General features: G+C 55.1%; 3 protein-coding genes across 4 annotated transcripts in view; 2 read left to right on the plus strand and 1 right to left on the minus strand.

The window, feature by feature from the left end:
• The window catches only part of LOC105514801 (galactoside 2-alpha-L-fucosyltransferase 2-like), a 42,209-nt gene extending 30,684 nt beyond the window's left edge, over nt 1–11,525 (minus strand). The window contains exon 1 of the mRNA XM_011946452.1: nt 11,453–11,525. Coding sequence (XP_011801842.1) covers nt 11,453–11,471 — 19 coding nt within the window. The 5' untranslated portion in view covers nt 11,472–11,525. The remainder of the gene's footprint in view (nt 1–11,452) is intronic.
• On the plus strand, nt 4,288–11,648 carry CA11 (carbonic anhydrase XI). Of its 2 annotated transcripts, XM_011946448.1 has the most exons (11): nt 4,461–4,571; nt 4,687–5,027; nt 5,116–5,190; nt 6,017–6,159; nt 9,335–9,520; nt 9,731–9,826; nt 9,993–10,065; nt 10,157–10,311; nt 10,562–10,727; nt 11,306–11,359; nt 11,455–11,648. In XM_011946448.1, exons 2-11 carry the CDS (start codon nt 4,961–4,963, stop codon nt 11,478–11,480), a joined length of 1,041 nt encoding a protein of 346 aa, XP_011801838.1. In that variant the 5' UTR covers nt 4,461–4,571; nt 4,687–4,960; the 3' UTR covers nt 11,481–11,648. The 2 variants fall into 2 exon arrangements, with proteins under 2 accessions (XP_011801839.1, XP_011801838.1); XM_011946449.1 differs by lacking the exon at nt 11,306–11,359 and having other exon boundaries at nt 4,288–5,027.
• Nucleotides 11,649–11,718: 70 nt separating this feature from the next.
• The window catches only part of DBP (D site of albumin promoter (albumin D-box) binding protein), a 7,474-nt gene continuing 5,495 nt past the window's right edge, over nt 11,719–13,697 (plus strand). The window contains exons 1-2 of the mRNA XM_011946537.1: nt 11,719–12,741; nt 13,603–13,697. Coding sequence (XP_011801927.1) covers nt 12,603–12,741; nt 13,603–13,697 — 234 coding nt within the window. The 5' untranslated portion in view covers nt 11,719–12,602. The remainder of the gene's footprint in view (nt 12,742–13,602) is intronic.

Genomic DNA, 13,697 nt, shown 5'->3' on the forward strand with positions numbered 1-13,697 from the left:
GCCCATCTCGGCCTCCCAAAGTGCTGGGATTACAGGCTTGAGCCACCGCGCCCGGCCTATTTATTTATTTTTTTTGCAGAGATGGGGTCTCATTGTGTTGTCCAGGCTGGTCTCAAACTCCTGGGCTCAAGTGATCCTCCTGCCTCGGCTTCCCAAAGCACTGGAATTACAGATATAAGCCGCTGCACCCGGCCCCTCCCAAGTCTTTAAGGGTCTATTTCTCTCCACAACTCTGTGTCTCTCTCCCTCTCTCCACCTATGGTGGTTTGAAAATTAGTCCCCAAATTCTCTGATACTTTTCCTTTCAAGAGCAGAGGATTTTTTTTTTTTTCGAGACAGGGTTTTGTTCTGTTGCCCAGGCTGGAGTGCAATGGCTCGATCTCAGCTCACTGCAACCTCTCCCTCCCAGGTTCAAGCGATTCTCCTGCCTCAGCTTCCTGAGTAGCTGGGATTACAGGCGCACGCCTCCACACCTGGCTAGTTTTTGTATTTTTAATAGAGACGAGGTTTCACCATGTTGGCCAGGCTGCTCTTGAACTCCTGACTTCAAGTGATCTGCCTGCCTCAGCCTCCCAAAGTGCTGGGATTACAGGCGTGAGCCACCACACCCAGCCCAAGAGCGGAGGATCCTAACGTCTTTCCTTTTCAGTGTAGGCTAGATCTAATGACTCATTTCTGATGCGTGGAATAAAAGGTGTGTGACTTTGGGAGACTAGGTCATAAAAGACTCCAGATGACTGCAGCCCTGTCCAACAGCTTCACTGAGGGACCCAGAGCTACCCAGTAAAGCCATTCCCACATGCCTGGCCCTCAGGAACTGTGAATACAATAAATGTTGTTTTGAACCACTGAGTTTTAGGGTAATTTTTCACATAGCAACAGATTTTTGTTTTGTTGTTTTTGAGACAGTCTCACACTTTCGCCCAGGCTGGAGGGCAGTGTTGCTATCTCAGCTCACTGCAACTTCCACTTCCTGAGTTCAAGTGATTCTCGTGCCTCATCCTCCCGAGCAGCTGGGACTACAGGCACATGCCACCACACCCGGCTAATTTAGTGTTTTTTTTGTTTGTTTGTTTGTTTTTGAGACAGTCTCGCTCTGTCGCCCAGGCTGGAGTGCAGTGGCGCAATCTCGGCTCACTGCAACATCTGCCTCCCGGGTTCAAGAGATTCTCCTGCCTCAGCCTTCCGAGTAGCCAGGATTACAGGCGCGCGCCACCACGCCCAGCTAATTTTTATATTTTTAGTAGAGACGCGTTTCACCATGTTGATGAGGCTGGTCTCAAAATCCCGACCTCGTGATCCGCCCGCCTCAGCCTCCCAAAGTGCTGAGATTACAGGCATGAGCCACTGTGCCCGGCCTAATTTTTGTAGTTTTGATAAGCTGGGGTTTCACCACGTTGGCCAGGCTGGTCTAGAACTCCTGATCTTAAGTGACCTGCCGTCCTCAGCCTCCCAAAGTGCTGGAATTACAGGCGTGAGCCACCATTCCCCAACTTTTTTTTTTCTTTTTCATAAAAAATAGAGACAAGGTCTTACTATGTTGCCCAGGCTGGTCTCAAACTCCTGATCTCAAGTGATCCTCCCTCCTCAGCCTCCCAAAGTGCTGGGATTACAGGCAAGAACCACCAAGCCCGGCCAGCAACAAATTATTAGTATGTACCTTTCCTTCTTGTGTTCTTTCTTTGTGTCTCTCTCCATCCTTGACTCTCTCTGGGTGTCTCTCTCCATCTCTAGGTCTTTGAACGTCCATCCCAATTCGCTCTCTCTGAATGCCTCTGTCTTTCTGATTCCTTTCTAGTCTCTCCCATCATGTCATTCGCTCTGTTTCTGGTCCTCTCTCCCTCTATCTGGGTCTCTCTGTCTCTGTCCATCTGTTTCTCTCTGTTGATGTCTCTCTCTCTGCACGAGTGTCTCTATTTATAGACGTGTGTGTGCCTGTTCCCAGGTCTGTGTCTCTAGCTCTGTGTGTTTCTTTCTTTTTTCGTTTACTTTTTTTTTTTGAAATGGAGTCTCACTCTGTCAGCCAGCAGACAGGAATTTGAGACCAGCCCGATCAGGCTGGAGTGAACTGTCAGGATCTCAGCTCACTGCAGCCTCCCTGCCTGTTTCAAGCCATTCTCCTGTCTCAGCCTCCTGAGTAGCCGGGATTATAGGTGTGTGCCACCACGCCTGGCTAAGCTCACTACAACCTCTGCTTCTCGGGTTCAAGCGATTCTCCTGCCTCAGCCTCCTGAGTAGTTGGGATTACAGGCACCTGCCACCATGCCCAGCTAATTTTTGTATTTTTTATTAGAAACTGGGTTGCACCATGTTGGTCAGGCTGGTCTCGAACTCCTGACCTCAGGTGATCCACCCACCTCGACCACCCAAAGTGCTGGGATTACAGGCGTGAGCCACCGTGCCCGGCTCATTTTTTATGTATTTAGTAGAGATGGCGTTTGGCAGTGTTGGCCAGGCTGGTCTCAAACTCCTAGCCTCAAGTGATCAGCCCACCTTGGCCTCCCAGAGTGCTGGGATTACAGGCGTGACCCACCACGCCCGGTCTGTTTCTATGTCTCTCCCTCTCTTTGTGTCTCTCTCCACCTGTACTGATGTATGTGTGTCTCTTTCTATGTCTCTCTGTCTCATTAATGTTTGGTGTCAGGCTGGGCAAGGTGGCTCATACCTGTAATCCCAGCACTTTGTGAGGCCAAGGCAGGAGGATCCCTTGAGCCCACAGGTTCCAGACCAGCCTGGGCATCATAGCAAGACTACATCTCTACAAAAAATAATTTTTAAAAATTAGTCTGGCATGGTGGCACGTGCCTGTAGTCCCAGCTACTTGGGAGTCTGAGGTGGAAGGAGTGTTTAAGCCCAGGAGGTTGAGGCTGGATCAAGCCGTGATCGCACCACTGCTCTCCAGCTCGGGTGACAAAGAAAAGAAGGCCGGGCGCGGTGGCTCAAGCCTGTAATCCCAGCACTTTGGGAGGCTGAGACGGGCGGATCACGAGGTCAGGAGATCGAGACCATCCTGGCTAACACGGTGAAACCCCGTCTCTACTAAAAAATACAAAAAACTAGCTGGGAGAGGTGGCGGGCGCCTGTACTCCCAGCTACTCCGGAGGCTGAGGCAGGAGAATGGCGTGAACCTGGGAGGCGGAGCTTGCAGTGAGCTGAGATCCCCCCACTGCACTCCAGCCTGGGCGACAGAGCGAGACTCCGTCTCAAAAAAAAAAAAAAAAAGAAAAGAAAAGAAGACATTGAGCAGTTTCACTATCATTAGACGGGGTGAAAAATAACAAATAATAACAACAATAATATGTGGTGGCTCTGAGGCTGGGTGTGGTTGTTCATGCCTGTAATCTCAATGCTTTGGGAGGGCCGAGGTAGGAGGATCCTTTGAGGACAGGAATTTGAGACCAGCCTGAGCAACGTAGCATGACTCCATCTCTTCCTCCCAAATACAAAAATTTGGTGTCTCTCTCTGTCTTTGGATGGTTCTTTCTCTCTCTTTCTGTCTCTCCCCACCCTACCTGCTGCCTGGTCTCTGAGTCTCTGAGTCTGTCTGTCTCTAAGTGTGTGTCTCTATGTCTCCATGTCTGTCTTGCTTTGTCTCTGTGTCTCCTTTTCTGTCTGTATCTGTATCTCTCTCATTCATTCCTTCCCCTTCCCTCCCCCCTCCACCTCCCTTCTCCCCCTCCTCCTCCTCCCACTCCTCCTCCTCCTCCTTTCCCTCCTCCTCCCTCCTGCTTGGCGGTTTGTTCTTGCCTCTCTAACCCTCTGTCCCTCCGCCCTTCCTCTCCGTATCCATCTCAGGCTCCCCTCCCCTCCCCAGCCTCCGCAGCTGTGGGTCCTCACCTCCGGCTCTCCGCCTCTGCCCTCCCGGCTCCTCCTCCCTTCCTCTCTCTCCCTCACCAGGTCTCTGCCTCCCCCTCCCGGCGAGCAGCGCTCACTGCACTCCAGGCTCCCAGGGGGATCCCCTGGCCCCGTTAAGGCAGCCCCAGGCAGAGGACCCAGTGGAGCCCTGGGGCGGGGAAGGGGGACTGCGGGCGCTGGGGCGGCTCCAACCTGGGTCCCCGCGAGCAGGAGGACCCCGCATCTGCCAAGGCCGGCGGCCCCTGGCAGGGAGACTTCCGAAGCCTCTCCCAGCTCCACCTTAAGCGCCCCCCTTCCCCTTCCTGCGGAGGATGGGAACAGCCAGCTCGCGGTCCCAGGTGTCCCGGCCACCCCCGCCCGCGTGGCCCCAGAGCCGCTGGAAACCGAGGACAAGCCCCCTACCTCCTTCCGAATCCTGCCCCTTTCGCACCCCCCACCCCCAGCCAACCCGAGGAGTGTTTGCTGCTGTGAGATCACCTGCTCCCCACACCCAACAACAAAATTAAATAACACCACGGGAGAGAAGAGAGGGAGGGGGAGGAGGGAGGAAGGGATGAGAGAGAAGAGAGACTGAAACTGGGAGAAGAGGCAGGAGAGGAGGAGGTGGGGAGAGCACGAAGCTGGAGGCCGACACAGAGAGAGGGCGGGAGGAGGTGAAGAAGGAGAGAGGGGAGAAGAGGCAGGAGCTGGAAAGGAGAGAGGGAGGAGGAGGAGATGCTGGATGGAGACCTGGAGTTAGGTGGCTTGGGAGAGCTTAATGAAAAGAGAACGGAGAGGGGGTGTGGGTTAGGAACCAAGAGGTAGCCCTGGGGGCAGCAGAAGGCTGAGAAGGGTAGGAAGATCAGGATCTAGAGAAAGACTCGAGGGTTCCGGGAAAAGAGGAGAGGAAAGAGGAAAGGCACAGAGAGACGGGAGAGAAGAGTGGGTTTGAAGGGAGGGGTCTCAGTCCCTGGCTGCTCTGGCATTTGGGGAACTGGGACTCCCTGTGGGGAGGAGAGGAAAGCTGGAAGTCCTGGAGGGACAGGGTCCCAGAAGGAGGGGACAGAGGAGCTGAGGGGGGGGGGGGCAGGGCGTTGGGCAGGGGTCCCTCGGAGGCCTCCTGGGGATGGGGGCTGCAGCTCGTCTGAGCGCCCCTCGAGCGCTGGTACTCTGGGCTGCACTGGGGGCAGCAGGTAAGACCTGGGGTTCCCGGCAGGAGCCCCCGAGGGAGGTTGGAGGTGGGGGTGCCAAGGAGAGGGATTCAGGCTGCTCTCTTCCCAGCTCACATCGGACCAGCACCTGACCCCGAGGACTGGTGGAGCTACAAGGATAATCTCCAGGGAAACTTCGTGCCAGGTGCCGCCAAGGCGGGGACCCAGGAGTCCGGCCCTCCCGGCGCCTCCTTCTTCAGACTCAGGAACCTGGGTTCCCAGCTCCCTCCTCCCCTCAGGACCAGGAGTCCCAGCCCCCTCCTCTGTCCCTCAGGAGTCGGGCCAGCCTCTGAACCCCAGGGGCTCACCATGGGACATTATACATGCGCATTTCAAGTAGTGAGTGGGAGTGAGTGGAAGGAAAGTGTGGGGGTGGAGATTGTGTGTGTTTGCCGGGAGAGGATGGTCCTGGCTCCCGCTAGGAACCGGAGGCTGGGTAGCCCCGTCCCCCACCTTGTCCAGCCCTCTCTTGCAGCTTCTCTCCCCAACACATTAATAATCATCCAGCTGTGGGACAAGAGAGATTAAAAAAGAACTACAACTCCCATGGGGCTCTGGGGTAGGTAGGCAGCAGAGGGGTAGGCTGGTAGCCCTGGGGCCTGCTGGGAGTTGTAGTTCCATGTACGATGGCTTGATGGGTTGGATCGGCTAGGCACGGTGGCTCACGCCTGTAATCCCAGCACTTTAGGAGGCCGAGGTGGGTGGATTACCTGAGGTTCAGAGTTCAAGACCAGCCTGGCCATTTTAGCGAAACCCGTCTCTACTAAACTTGGAAACTATTCCAAGATTCTTCTAGGACCCAGGATTCTGGATCCAAGCCCAGTCCTCCCTCAGACCCAGGAGTCCAGGTCCCTAGCCCCTCCTCCCCTGGGATCTGGGAGTCCAGACCACAGCCCACTCAGCAGATGCCAGCCCTGGGATCCAGTCTCTATTTCTGACTCCTTGTCCTCCTACTCTGACCCCACCCCCAGGGCCTCCTTTCTGGGGCCTGGTGAATGCAGCGTGGAGTCTGTGTGCGGTGGGGAAGCGGCAGAGCCCCGTGGATGTGGAGCTGAAGAGGGTTCTTTATGACCCCTTTCTGCCCCCATTAAGGCTCAGCACTGGAGGAGAGAAGGTAAGGGGCTTGGAGGGAGGAGCTATCGAATCCACTGGGGATGGGCATGAGTAGAGACTGGGGAATGGGGTGCTGAGGTAAGAGAGCAGCCTTGGGGGAGGAGGGGACACCCAGTGGGCAGAGAGAAGGCTGCTTACACTGTAAAATGGATCACCTGTTCTTCCCTTCTCAACCGTGGCCCCCTGGTCTCCCCATCTCTGCAGAAGCAATTAAAAGTAGAACATTTCCTGTGCCAGGCAGATTTAAAAGCTTGATGAGCCTCTAATCTCATAACCACCCCACAAAATGGGTACAATTATTATTATTTTGAGATGGAGTTTTGCTCTTGTTGCCCAGGCTGGAGTGCAATGGTGTGATCTTGGCTCACCGCAACCTCCGCCTCCTGGGTTCAAGCAATTCTTCTGCCTCAGCCTCCCAAGTAGCTGGGATTACAGGCATGCACCACCACGCCCAGCTAATTTTTTGTATTTTTAGTAGAGATGGGGTTTTTCCATGTTGGTCAGGCTGGTCTTGAACTTCCGACCTCAGGTGATCCACCTGCCTTGGCCTCCCAAAGTGCTGGGATTACAGGCATGAGCCACCACGTCCAGCCAAAATGGGTACAGTTATTAACCTTATATACATGCAGAAACTGACGCAAAGAGGTTAAGTTACTTGCCTAGGATCACACAGAGAGCCAGCACTGGCATGCAAACCAGGCAGTGTAGCATGAATGTTGGGACCTGCTTTCCAATACCATGCTGGGGACCATACATTTTTTTTTTTGGAATTGGGATCTCACTCTGTGACCCAGGCTGGAGTGCAGTGGCCCAGTCATAGCTCACTGTAACCTCAAATTCCTGGGCCCAAGTGATCTTCCTGCCTCAACCTCAAAAGTAGCTAGGACATGCCCGGGTGTGGTGGCTCACGCCTGTAACCCCAGCACTTTGGGAGGCCGAGGTGGGCAGATCACGAGGTTAGGATTTCGAGACTAGCCTGGCCAACATGGTGAAACCCTGTCTCTACTAAAAATACAAAAATTAGTCAGGTGTAGTGGCATGTGCCTGTAATCCCAGCTACTGGAGAGGCTGAAGCAGGAGAATCGCTTCAACCCAGGAGGCAGAGGTTGCAGTGAACTGACATCCCGCCACTGGACTCCAGCTTGGGCAACAGAACAAGACTCTGTCTCAGAAAAAAAGAAAGAGGGAGAGACAGAGAGACAGAGAGAGAGAAAAGAAAGAAGGAAAAAGAAAGGAAGGAAGGAAGGAGAGAGAAAGAGAAAGAAAAGAGAGAGAGAGAGATGAAAGAAAGGAAAGAAAGAAGGAGAAAGAAAGAAAGAAAAGAAGAAAAGAAAAGAAAAAAGAAGCCAAGACTGCAGGCGTATGCCAGTATGCCTGGCTAACTAAGTTTTTTGTAGACGTGGGGTCTCACTATGTTGTCCAGGCTGGTCTTGAACTCCTGGGCTCAAGCAATCCTCCTGCCTTGGTTTCCCAAGGTGCTGGAATTACAGCCATGATCCACCGTGCCTGGCCAATACCATTTCTTATAAGAACCGGGATTACCTTTCATTTAGCTGCCCCAGCCAAAAGCCTTAAAGCCATTTCCCATCCCATCCTCTCTCCCTCACATCCATTTCCACTCCATGTTCTTTCTAGCCTTGCTACTAAATATTATTTAAATCCTTTCACCTATCACGCCCTCTACTGCCCCCAGTCTCATGCAGGCACCATAATCTCTCACCTAGACTGGTGGCATAGCCTCCTCACTGTCCTGCCTCTCTACTCCCTGCAATCCATTCTCCACCCCACAGCTAGAGGGATGTTTAAAACACAAATGAAATCATATCACTCCTGCTCACAATCCTCCTATTAGGATATGTAATAATAGCAAACATTTACATAGCACTTACTATATGTTTGGCACTCTGGCAAATGTGTTATATATATGCAGTTTATTTATTTGTTTATTTTTATTTATTTATTTGAGTTGGAGTCCCGCTCTGTTGCCCAGGCTGGAGTGTAGTGGCATGATCTCGGCTCACTGCAACCTCCACCTCCTGGGTTCGAGCAATTGTCCTGCTTCAGCCTCCCAAGTAGCTGGGACTACAGGCACATGCCACCACACCCGGCTAACTTTTGTATTTTTAGTACAGACAGGGCTTCACCGTGTTGGCCAGGATGGTCTTGATCTCTTGACCTTGTGATCCACCGGCCTCAGCCTCCCAAAGTGCTGGGATTACAGGTGCGAGCTACTGCACCTGGCTAATCTTTGTATTTTTAGTAGAGATGGGGTTTTACCATGTTGGTCAGGATGGTCTTGATCTCTTGACCTCGTGATCTGCCCACCTTGGCCTCCCAAAGTGTTGGGATTACAGGCGTGAGCCACTGTGCCCAGCCTATTTATTTATTTATGTTTTGTTGTTGTTGTTTTGTTTTTTTTTTTGGAATGCCCTTCTCTCTGTTCTTTTGCAAGTCACCTCTGCTTATCCTTCAGGTCCCCATTAAAATGTCACCTTTGGCCAGGTGTAGTTGTTCATGCCTATAATTCCAGTATTTTTTGGAGGCTAAGGCAGGATGATGACTTGAGCCCAGGAATTTAAGGCCAGCCTGGCCAACACGTGAAAACCCATCTCTACTAAAAATACAAAAATTAGCTGGGTGTGGTGGCACACGCCTGTAGTCCCAGTTATTCGGGAGCCTGAGGGAGGAGAATCATTTGAACCCAGGAGTCAGAGGTTGCAGTGAGCCAAGATCCTGCCACTATACTCCAGCCTCAGCAACAGAGCAAGATTCTATTAAAAAAAAAAAAAAGAAAAAAAAAAGGACCGGGCGCGGTGGCTCACGCGTGTCTGTAATCCCAGCTGACGCGGGTGGATCACCTGAGGTCGGGAGTTTGAGACCAGCCTGACCAACATGGAGAAACCCTGTCTCTACTAAAGATACAAAATTACCCGGGCATGGTGGCGCATGCCTGTAATCCCAGCTACTCAGGAGGCTGAGGCAGGAGAATCGCTTGAACCCAGGAGGCAGATGTTGCAGTGAGCCCAGATCCTACCATTGCACTCCAGCCTGGGCAACAAGAGCGAGACTCTGCTTCACAAAAAAAAAAGACTGTTGTAATCAGAAAATGTAAGCGTGGGAAACGGGAAAGAAAAGATCTCTCCCTGCCCCCGTGACAGCTCCTGCCTCTCCCACAGCTCCGGGGAACCTTGTACAACACCGGCCGACACGTCTCCTTCCTGCCTGCACCCCGACCTGTGGTCAATGTGTCTGGGGGTCCCCTCCTTTATAGCCACCGACTCAGTGAACTGCGGCTGCTGTTTGGAGCTCGCGACGGAGCTGGCTCGGAACATCAGATCAACCACCAGGGCTTCTCTGCTGAGGTAGTGACCACTGATTGTTTACCGGCGACCCTCCACCCTGAGTCACCCCAGTTCCTCCCACCTCACCCTGGTAGTGCCTCACCCCATCCTCCTCCACAGAACTGGCCTCCCACTCTAAGCACTAATCCTCAGCCTGATTCGGGCCCCCAAAGCTGGGTCATCCTCTCCTCCCCTTCTGCTGGGGGACCCCATGCTCTGTGCTTCCCCCAGGTGCAGCTCATTCACTTCAACCAGGAACTCTATGGGAATTTCAGCGCTGCCTCCCGAAGCCCCAATGGCCTGGCCATTCTCAGCCTCTTTGTCAACGTGAGCGTAGGCGAGATTCTGAGGGAGGGAGCACTTGGGTGCCTGGAACCCGGGGTCTGAGGGAAGAGGGGTGCTGGGAGGCCCAGACTCCTGGGTCCTGGGGGAGGAGACGGTTGAGGGCTTGGACTTCTGGGCTCCTGTGTCCTCACCTTGTACCCCCGCACAGGTGGCCGGTAGCTCTAACCCATTCCTCAGTCGCCTCCTTAACCGCGACACCATCACCCGCATCTCCTACAAGAGTAAGTCCCCGGTGTTCTGGGGCCAGTGGTCACACACGAGGGGGTGTTCAAGAGTGCTGCCCCTCCTTACTGTGGTCTGATATTCCTGCAGATGACGCCTACTTTCTTCAAGACCTGAGCCTGGAGCTCCTGTTCCCTGAGTCCTTCGGCTTTATCACCTATCAGGGCTCTCTCAGCACCCCGCCCTGCTCCGAGACTGTCACCTGGATTCTCATCGACCGGGCCCTCAATATCACCTCCCTCCAGGTGACCCTCTGTCCGCACCGCCCTTCCTAGGCCTGGGTACTCCACTCACTGGCCTGGGTATCCCCTTGTTCACCTGCCCTCCCTCTCCTCATAGACTGAATTTAAGGAGGTAAGGTCAGACCACCCTTGGGGATGGGGTGGGGCTGAGAACAGGCCCCGCCCACCTGCTCCCAGGGGCTGGATTTCCCGCGTGATGTCACCAAGACCGTTCACTATTCACTCCCAGTTTCCCACCCTCCTTCCATGGCAGATGCACTCCCTGAGACTCCTGAGCCAGAATCCTCCATCCCAGATCTTCCAGAGCCTCAGCGGTAATGGCCGGCCCCTGCAGCCCTTGGCCCACAGGGCACTGAGGGGCAACAGGGACCCCCGGCACCCCGAGAGGCGCTGCCGAGGCCCCAACTACCGCCTGCATGGTATGGTCCAGTCTGCACCCGCTCTATGTCTTGGGCTAACCCGCTTATATGTGTCTCCCCTTGGTGTCTCCATGTGATTCAGTCCCATCCCCCTTCCTGCGTCTGTATGGTGTAGCCTCCTGAGCTGTCTCTTTTTCTCTCTCTCCCTATATATCAACGTGGTACAGTCCACCTCCCAGCCCTAGGTCATTGCTGTCCCACGATTTGTCTTTCCTCTTCACTGTTTTGTAACTTGGTCTATAACCCTTGACCCCTGCCTTCCTATGGTCCGATTACCTACTGTTCTGTGCTTCCTATTACTGTGAATTTCCAAAATGGTACAATTTGGATCCTCTCTCCCTTTCCAAGTCGTACTACTCTACGCTGTTCCACAATCTTATGCTCCTTTTCCCCTTACTGAGAATCTACAAGGTACAACCCCGCCTACTGCCTCCCTGTGGTTCAGCCCAGGGATCTCACCACCCCAGCTTCGCAACATGGTACAGTCCACACCCCCCATGAAGACCTTCAAGTAGTTCAGCCTAATGCTGAATCTGGACATCCCGATTCCCCCCTCCTGTTGGCTTCTTGTGGTTCAGCCCCGTGCTTCTCGACCTGGTACATTCCGGTTCCCCGCTCGCAGACTTCCGATGGTAGAGCCCTGCGCGGCCCAGCCCACGCCCCCTGCACGCCCCCTGCCCCTTCCATCCTAAATTGACGCCTTTTGCCGTTGTCCTCTGTCTTACAGTGGATGGTGTCCCCCATGGTCGCTGAGACTCCCCTTCGAGGATTGCACCCGTCCGTCCTAAGCCTCCCCACACGGCGCGGGGAGTTACTCCTAAAACAAAGCTATTAAAGGGGCAGAACACTTCTTGTTTCTCAGTGGTCTGATTCTAGGCGCGGTAGGGAAACATTTGGGTATTAAAGAACAGACTTCTTCCGGAAACCAATCTTCCTCTTTCTAAGCCTTCGCTACTCGGCTTTTTTGGCTTCCTGCTTCTCGAAACCATCATTAGGACTGCGGCCCCTTTAAGCGGCGCCCCTCTTCCCCCATCACACCCCTTACCACCAGGTAGCACGAGCAGAGCCATGTGCTTCCCCCTCCCGCCTGCCTCATTGGCCCAAACTGGGTCACGGTCCCGCCCCCAGTACCGCCTCCCATTGGGCAAATGTAGGTCAGTGTCCCGCCTCCCACCGAAAGGCAAGGCAACCTCACGCGCTGAGACCCTCACGCGCCCTCCTGGGCCCTGGCGTATCCAGAGGTCCCATTGGCTGTGCGTCTCAAGGGGTCGGAGACGATTGGCCCGTGTTTGCAGCCGGAGGGAGGCACGCGGCTGGGGTGCATGCCCACAGAGGCGGGCGGGGCTGGACGCGCCGGGCGGGGACCCGGAGGAGGGGCGCGCGCTGTGGCGTCGGGTGTTTTGGTTCGGATTTTTTTTCCGCGAAAGAAGTTTGCTTTGGCCACGCCTCAAGGCGGCCGCCTCCTCCTGCCCCCTCCTCCGCCCCTCCGCGCACACCTCTCGGTGCAGATTGCAAAGCGCCTTCCGTTGCGAGAGCTGCAGATTTTGCAAGAGCCAGGCTCGCCCACCTTGTAGAAGGGGCTCCTTGGGTTCCCTCTCACCCTCGGTTGCAAAGGGCCGGCCGCTTGATTTGGACACCCCCTCGCCCAGACTGCATGATCTCCCGGGACCCTTTTGAGTTGTACGTTTCTGCACCGAGGACCTCAAATTCCCGTCGCTCCTAGGATTTGCAGCGGTCTGGATACTGGAGGGTTGCAGGCTACACTCGCCCGCCCTTGGGCAGACAGTCGTCCAAACCACTGGAGTGTGCCGGTGACTGGCAGGCCAGCCCTTCGCCTCTCCATGAACCCGTGAGCCTGGGGGCAGGTGCCAGGCGATGGCGCGGCCTGTGAGCGACAGGACCCCGGCCCCTCTGCTGCTGGGCGGCCCGGTCGGGACACCCCCTGGCGGGGGAGCGCTGCTTGGGCTGCGGAGCCTTCTGCAGGGGACCAGCAAGCCCAAAGAGCCGGCCAGCTGTGAGTTCTAACCCCCATCTCACCCAGTTCGGACACCCCACCCCCTTAAGGCCTCAAATGCCGTTGGGTGGGGGGTGGGGGCCCATAGACACCTCCTGTGTGCGGAGAGTCCATCTTCCCAACCTTAATCTACTCAATTACTCAGGTGTTTAGGCCCCTAGATCCCTCAGCGCCCAGGACCCAAAAGCGCCAGCTCTGAAGCCCGTCCACCCTAAGGTCCCCAAAGTCCTCCTCCCTCGGTTCACAGGAGTGTAGGCCCCAGCCTCCTCTTCCTTTGGTCCGGGAGTCTGGACCCCTGGGGTCCCAGGGAAGGGGTGTGTCGGGTGCTCACACGGTGGTGACACGGGCTTGGGCGGGGCGTCATGGGGTCACATGGAGTCTAGGGATGAGGAATGTGCCCCAGGAATAGAGCCCCTTCCTGCCCCTTACAGATGGTGGGGGAGGGGGAAGGGGGTACAGCGCGCAGGGGATGGGGTTGGGTGATTACAGTGGAATTACAGAGCTGTCATTTTTTTCTCTCACCTGCCCAACCCTCCACCTACCCTCTCCCTGCCCCCCCTATTCCTGAACTTCCGTCCCTCTTTCTCTGGGTCGTTGTCTTTCTGTATCTCAATCCCTTCCCGGCATTCTGTCCCCATCTCTGTGAATCTGTCCACCTGTCTCTGCCACCCCCGTCTCCGTTCTTTCTGGGTCTCTCTCCCACTCTGCGTCTCCGTCCCTTCATTTCCCGTCTCTCCTCTCCGACTCCCCGTCCCCTCTTTCTCTGGATCTCCGCCCTGTGCCTCTCGGACTCGGGGTCTCTTCTCCCATCTCTATCTGCCCCCCCTCACCCTCATCCCAACCCGTCTTCCCGGCCCGCAGGTCTCCTGAAGGAAAAGGAGCGCAAGGCGGCCCTGCCCACAGCCACAACCCCTGGGCCAGGCCTGGAGACTGCGGGCCCGGCGGATGCCCCGGCT

Source organism: Colobus angolensis, unplaced genomic scaffold (assembly GCF_000951035.1).
Source record: "Colobus angolensis palliatus isolate OR3802 unplaced genomic scaffold, Cang.pa_1.0 Scaffold25, whole genome shotgun sequence".
In the NCBI taxonomy this organism is placed as follows: domain Eukaryota; kingdom Metazoa; phylum Chordata; class Mammalia; order Primates; family Cercopithecidae; genus Colobus; species Colobus angolensis.